This window comes from Sprattus sprattus (genome assembly GCF_963457725.1).
Source record: "Sprattus sprattus genome assembly, chromosome: 3".
NCBI lineage: Eukaryota > Metazoa > Chordata > Actinopteri > Clupeiformes > Clupeidae > Sprattus > Sprattus sprattus.
The window spans coordinates 37,779,863-37,787,362 of record NC_137922.1 but is presented as its reverse complement, the minus strand read 5'-3'; the positions used below and the strand labels follow the sequence as shown (position 1 = coordinate 37,787,362).

At 45.5% G+C, this 7,500-nt stretch overlaps 1 protein-coding gene across 2 annotated transcripts in view; it reads right to left on the bottom strand.

Moving 5' to 3' along the window:
- Positions 1-7,500, bottom strand: part of svild (supervillin d) — a 74,942-nt gene that overhangs the window by 47,540 nt on the left and 19,902 nt on the right. The window contains exons 2-3 of one of the 2 annotated variants that reach the window (XM_080835684.1): positions 967-1,329; positions 506-701 (exon numbers count right to left, since the gene is read on the bottom strand). In XM_080835684.1, the coding sequence (XP_080691810.1) occupies positions 506-701; positions 967-1,132 (362 nt within the window). In that variant the 5' untranslated portion in view covers positions 1,133-1,329. The remainder of the gene's footprint in view (positions 1-505; positions 702-966; positions 1,330-7,500) is intronic. The other variant, XM_080835685.1, reaches the window with a different exon arrangement.

Here is a 7,500-nt window from a genome sequence, read left to right as displayed (position 1 = left end):
CAGTGCAGTGAGACGACACAGCGGGGGGTTTCTATTTCTGAACCAGCCCTGGCCTCTGCAGCTCGGCTGTTGCTTCATCAAAGGCTCTCATGGCTAATCACCTTCAGGGAATCACTGAGAGATTGTTCGTTCCAACTCTCCCGGTGCCAGCCATCACGGTCATCACAAGACAATGCTTTTCCTTGGGAAACACCGCCCTGGTCCATAACCCTCCACCAATCCACATCCTGGCATCTGACACCCCTCCCTACCTATAGTCCCACTCACTACCCCTGGTCTCCCTCCCTACCCCTGGTCCCCCTCCCTAACCCTGGTCCCCCTCCCTAACCCTGGTCCACCTCCCTACCCCTGGTCCCCCTCCCTGCCCCTGGTCCACCTCCCTACCCCTGGTCCCCCTCCCTAACCCTGGTCCACCTCCCTACCCCTGGTCTCCCTCCCTGCCCCTGGTCCCCCTCCCTGCCCCTGGTCCCCCTCTCTGAGACAGAACATCGTCTTCTCCACTTACCCCCGACGTGGGGTGAACCCCAGGGCACTGTCTCCATCTTCCCCGGGCACAGGGGTGGTTTTGGAGGCGGTCTGGGCGCCGTCTTCGGCCTCGGCCTCCGGGTCACTCTCCTTCTCCCCTCTCCACCCTCTCAGGCCACCTCGGGATACGGGTGAACTCCGACCCCCTGAAGTGTCATCTGTCCCAGTGTCCCCTACTGGACAGAACATGAGGAGACAGGAAGCTTTTAACTGGATTCACTACGAATCTCCTTATCTTGTATTGTTTCTTACATTTATCAATTATATCTGATCATAATGGCATATCTTAGATGGTCATGTACTATTATGTTTGAGTAACAAGGCTATTTTCCAAATTGTGCCACTTATTACTATGAAAAGACTATGTTACGTTACTCCATGTACCATATACCATTAAACGAGTCGAAGAGAAAGAGAGAGTGGTTTTCTTTTCCTCCTCACCTGTGTCCGGCGCCTTCTCCTTCTGTCGTTCGTGGCGTGAGTATTTGCTGCTGAGATCCTCCATGTTGGCGTAACGCTCTGCCAGCTCGCGCCGCCGCTCCGCCTTGTACCGGGCGATTCGCTCCGCTTTGGACTCCATCGTCGAGATGCTCTCCACCGCGTCCATGGTAACGACCCGGGACACTGACCTGCCTTCCCTTTGACCTCTTCCTGTTCACCAGCACAGGGCGACTAGTCGTCCTCACCGGCCGAAAGAACGCCTCTCAGAGACGACTCCTTTGTTCCCGACTTGTCAAGGGGGATCTCGACTTCAGGAAGGGAGGAGGAGGGCAATCACCTGGAGGTAAGCATCTCTCAAGCGTCCTAAAGAAGAGAGGAGGAGGAAGAGAAGAGAGGAGGAAGAGTGTTACAGCCTCGACATTACTTCGACACATAAGGTAGTAGATGTCCAACATACACAACCAATCAAAAACAGCAAGACAGACATTGTGACAGGCCCTAACCCTAACCCAGCCCATCCTCTCCACCTTCACACAACAACCTGATGGGAGAGAGAAAAAACTGAAAAAAAACAGAGGAGATCAGAAGGAGGGAAGAAAAGAGAGGAGGCACGAGGTAAACAGAGAAGGACAGAAAGAACCACAGCCAGGTTAAGAGTTTAACAGGTCTGGTCGTAAACACCTCACTTGTGCACTGTAAACACCTCCTCTCTCTCATTCGCTCTCCCTCCCTCTCTCTCTGTCCCTCTCCCTCTCTCGCTCTCCCTCTCCCTCTCTCGCTCTCCCTCTTTCCCTGACGAAGCAGACGTGTCTAAAGGCTAACAAGGTGAGGTAACCCTTTCAGGCTCCTCTGCAGCACGTCTGTGAAGAAACACACAAACACACACACACACACACACACACACACACACACACACACATCAACTATCAGGACACAACACCAGAGACACACACACAGCCATCAGGACACGCCGAGGCCTTCACCAACACCAGAGACGCTTCTGTTTAAATGAAGGGCTTGGAGAGGGAGAACGAGAAAGGGGATGACTAAGAAAGAGAGGAGTTGAGTTGCGATTTCGATAGAGGGCAAAAGAGTTTGGAGAGAAATCAATGATGTTTTGTGCAACATCTAATAAGATGTGCACAATCTAACACACACACACACACGCACACACACACACACTATACCTTGCAAACGCTATCCATGCAGATCCCTGCAAGTGTTTATTAAATGGTCCACTGCAGCAGGCAGCAGTACCAGCCAGTTCCACTCTGTCAGAGCAAAGACCGCGTGCAGTGTTTACAGAGAGTGACCCCATATACAGGGAGGTCAGGGGTCTTTCAACATCAGTCTGTCTGTGTGTCTGTGTGTGTGTGTGTGTGTGTGTGTGTGTGTGTGTGTATGTGTGTATGTGTGTTTGTGTATGTGTGAGTCTTTCAGAGCATGTGGTAGTGATGTATGCATGTCTGTGCAAGGCCAAACATCCGTCTGCATGCACATGTATCTGCATTGTTTGTACACACATGACAGAGTGTGAGTGTATGATTGTGTATCTGAATATGTGTGTGTGTTTGTGTGTGTAGTACACGCATGATACAGTGTATGTGTGTATGTGTGTATGTGTGTGAGAGTGTGTGTGTGTGTGTGTGTGTGTGTGTGTGTGTGTGTATGTGTGTATGTGTGTTTGTGTATGTGTGAGTCTTTCAGAGCATGTGGTAGTGATGTATGCATGTCTGTGCAAGGCCAAACATCCGTCTGCATGCACATGTATCTGCATTGTTTGTACACACATGACAGAGTGTGAGTGTATGATTGTGTATCTGAATATGTGTGTGTGTTTGTGTGTGTAGTACACGCATGATACAGTGTATGTGTGTATGTGTGTATGTGTGTGAGAGTGTGTGTGTGTGTGTGTGTGTGTGTGTGTGTGTGTGTGTGTGTGTGTGTGTGTGTGTGCGCACTCAAGATACAGTGTATGTGTGCGTTCGCACACATGATACAGTGTATGTGTGTGTGTGTGTGTGTGTGTGTGTGTCTGTGTGTGTGTGTGCTCATGATGAAGAGTGCATGCCCTGCTGGGATGATCATGTTTGAGTTAGCAGGACTCAGAGGGTGGGGGGTTAATGGATGCCTTCTGGAGTCCAGCTGTACCGAACGCAACAGAACAAAACACTTTGTGTGTGCCTGTGTCATGTGTGTGTGTGTGTGTGTGTGTGTGTGTGTGTGTGTGTGTCATGTATGTATGTGTGTGTGTGTGTGTGTGTCTGTGTGTGTGTGTGTGTCTGTGTGTGTATTTTGAACAGAGGTTAATGGGCCACATCTGGGACTAAGCATTTAACAGCTCTGAGAGGAGGGTGCGGGGCAGAAAGAGAATTATTAGGGGTGGGGTGGGGGTGGGGTGGGGGGGGGCAGAGTGACAGAGAGAGAGAGACTGAGGGAAAATTATAGACAGGGTGAAGCCGAATGATTTAGGGGAATACCCATGTAGATGCAAACAGAGAGAAAGAGAGAAAGAGAGAGAGAGAAGGGGGAGAGGAGGGAAAGGAGGAGGGAGTGAGCTAATCCAAAACAGAGAAAGGAATGGGATAAAAAGACATGAGGGAGGGAGAAAGGTGAAGAGGAGAGAAAGGTTAGAAAAAGAGCTGAGATTGAGGAGGGCGGATATCATGAGGGACAGAAATGAGGGAACGAGAACAACAGACAGAGAGAAAGATGGAGGGGGAGGAAAGGACCAGGGATGGGAGGGCGTGAGCGAGAGAGAGAAAGAGAGGGAGGGAAAGAGAAAGATGGAGGGGGAGGGAAGGACCAGGATGACAGAGGGTGACAAAGAAAAACTGTGAGTTTGAAAGAATTGACATTAACCCATTTAGGCCTAAAGCGCCTGGAAAAAATGCCTGTAAAACCTATAGGCGATTTCAGAAAAGCCCCCAAAACCTGAAGTTTTTCTAGAAATTCAGGAATTCTGTCAACGCCTACTACATTACTGATTTCTCAGCCCCTGTAACAGATAGGAACACAATTCAAAAAGTATTTGAGAGCTTACACCTGTGGCTTTCATGAGAATTTGAATTTGTATTTACAAATATTTACAATATTTACATACACCTTCTCAAAAGTAAACAAAATATGTAAAAGTGCAGGATCAGCACAAAACAGTAGAAAAAAATGTAATAAGCTATATGACAAAGTATATAACAAAGTGAAATAAAGTATATAACTATATAATTCTTATAGGGAAAGTTTTAACTTTTGAGTTGTTTACTTGTTTTATTATGAGCAGAAGGGAATACGATTAACATCTATTTTGTTGTCCGTGTAGTTTTTACATACCAGGGATATTTAATGCTCATTTGGACACTATGGATGGAGAATGGACCTGACAGTGTCAACCTCTGAGTTGTTTACTTGTTGTATTATGAGCAGAAGGGAATAAGATTTTGATCAACAATTATAACTATTTTGTTGTCCATGTAGTTTTTACATACCAGTGATATTTTTATGCTCATTTGGATACTATCACTGAGATACAGATGAACTAGTTTAGTGTCAAATATTCCATTAAAAGGGAAAAAACAGGAATAATCCAAATAAAAAACAAAACAAATTTCAAGTACATCTTATTTATCAACTGATAAATACTGTATGCTGGGCTGAAATGGAAGGCAACCAAAGCATTCACTATAATAAAGTCAAACGAGGATTCAGTAGCATTAACTGATTATAAACAACATTCTATAGGGACTGATTATTGTTTTGAAATACTAGAATATATAGTAATGCAAAGAATAGAGAGTTGTCGATATAATTCGCTCGTTCACACTCGCTCACTGGAGAAAGTTTTAACAACATAGCAAGCTAGCTTAGTGTTAATATAGCCCTCTATGATACCATATTCCCTTTCATTTACCTCGAGTAAACCTACATTTAAGCAAGTAACAATCGTTAACAACTACAGATAACCATATTCTGTAACTACCAGTACTCACAACTCACTCCTTGCCTAATTTACTTTGAGCTATAATCCTGGCTGTCGCGGAGGAGACGTTACTTAGCAAAGTGACAAAGCCAACGATTTTTTTTTTAAACTACTAATGGCAAAACATTTGAGGCACTATCACATGTCTATTCTGATGCATTTCATTGGCCCAGAGGCCGACACTTTGGGCAAAAACCCCCCTTATACAGAGAAAACGACACAAACGCTTTCCCGGCCTTAAAGGTAGAATGACGCAACAGCGCTCCCGGTTTTAATGGTAGAACAGCGGTAATGCTTTCCCGGCTTAAATGGGTTAAAAAAATTGAAATGAGAGAGAAATAAAGAAATAGAAATGCAAAGGGGGTAGGATGACAGAGAGAGAATGAGTGTGAGAGAGACTGAGGGAAAGACAGATAGAGAAAGAAGGAGTGAGAGGTAGAGAGGAATAAAGAGATAGAATGGGTGACAGAGAAAGAAAGAGTGAGAGATAGAGAGAAAATTAGTGAGAGAGAGACTGAGGGAAAAACACAGAGAGAAAAACAGTGAAAGTGAGAAAAAAAGGATATGGAGAGAGTGAATGAAAAGGAGAGATTAGATTGATGGAGAGAGAGAGAGAGAAAGAGAAGGATATGGAGAGAGTGGATGTAGAGGGGTGAGTGTGGCGGCTGTGACCTTTGGCCTCTCCGAGGCTGAGGGGAGCGTTTCCAACCCTCTCGGATAACGGCCGAGGGGGGGTCACAAATCTGCCAAGCCGCACCCTCGGCATGCTGGGATAGAGGAGGACCCCTGGGTTCAGACGGATCACTCACTCGCCAACAAAAACACGCCAGAGAGGCATCACGGGTGAGAGAGAGGCCAACGCCACACGGATTTACAGAGTGTGTGTGTGTGTGTGAGAAATGTGAATGGGTTGATGTGTGTTGCAATGTGTAAATGTGTGCAATCTGTCTATTCCAGCATCAGTTTGGTGTGAGTGTATATGTGAATATTAAGTGTGTCTGCTCTTGATAATTCGCAAATACACAATGTGTGTGTGTGTGTGTGTGTGTGTGTGTGTGTGAGTGTGTGTGTGTGTGTGTGTGTCTGTGTGTGGGGGTGGATAAGTGCATACATAAATGCATAGAAGTGCATAAGTGTATACATTATTTCCAATCTGGCCATTACAGCTTCTGGGTGTAAATATGAGGGTTTACATAAGAGTGTCTCTGTTAAATGTACAACACACTGCCTGCGTGTGTGTCAATGTGTGTGTACTCGTCCCATGTTGTTGAATTCTGTTCACACACTCCATCAGATCCTTGCAGCTCCTTACAAGCTCACCACAAACCAAGTGTGTGTGCACTGCACACGTATATGTTTAGTCAGGCCTGAAGTCTGTGCTGTGCAGTGCATACAGTTTCCTTCTAAACACACTCTCACTCTCTCTATCTCTCTCTCTACCTCACTCTTTACCTCTCTGTCTCTCTCTTTCTACCTCTCTCTCTACCTCACTCCCTCTTTACCTCGCTCTCTCTCTCTAGCAAAAAAGTGCCTTGAACGTGGTTCCAGCATCTTGCTATTAACCACAGCCTTGACAGCCTCCACGAACACTGCAGCGCTCTTATAACGAGCCCGATAAATAAATATGACATCCCTATAAAAGGAGTCCGGGAGGCAGCCGTGGACATTTGTTAACCAACATCATAACTTCATAAATTCCCCATAAACACTGGTGAATACTGTAAACAAGCCGTGTTCATGTGTGCCAACTGCCATGAAAGTGACTGGGATTTACAGGCCGCTTACATTGTGTGCGTGATATGCATCGAAGACTATGTTTGCTAAATGGCCTATTAGGATGAACTGGACAAGGCCGTCGTAAATATATATAATAAAGTATACAGTTCCAAACTCACTGTTAGCGTCCCTGACTGTCTTCGTGGTCGTAACTCCCGGTAACTCATTTTAAAAGAGCCCAGAACGTAATATTTTCCATTTTAAAAATAATGATTCAATTAAATGGTGGAATAACTAAATGCCGACGGCAACAGCAAAAGCCCAGGGAAAGACGAAAGTTGAGGAGGTTTTCCCCCCTTAAAGCCCTTCTTTTGACTTACCATAAAGATGCTGACTTTCATAAACAGGAGTCATTCCTATGTACCTTTTGTGTATTCCAAAAAGTTTACTTCAAAGAAAGTATACTGCAAAAGGGACCAACAATCCCAAATAGGTGCCTAAAAAGTCCCCCCTTTAGTGCACCTCATTGGCTTTGAGTATACGTCGTATAGTATGCTCAAATGTATAGTATAGCCTACTCGTTTAGAAGTATACAACCTTAGTTTTTCACACACTACTGCATGTGAGCTGACCTTTGGGATGGATGGTTCCTTATTGCAGGCAAGTAGCCTGATTAGTCCAAATTAGCCCTGAAGAGCTGAGTAATAGAGGCTTATTAAGATAGAGGAATGTCTTCTTGTTAATCCACCACTGAGGGTTATTAAGATAGAGGAATGTCTTCTTGTTAATCCACTCCTTGCTGATTAGGGGGAACTGGAGACCTCCCAACGTGCCCTGTGTGT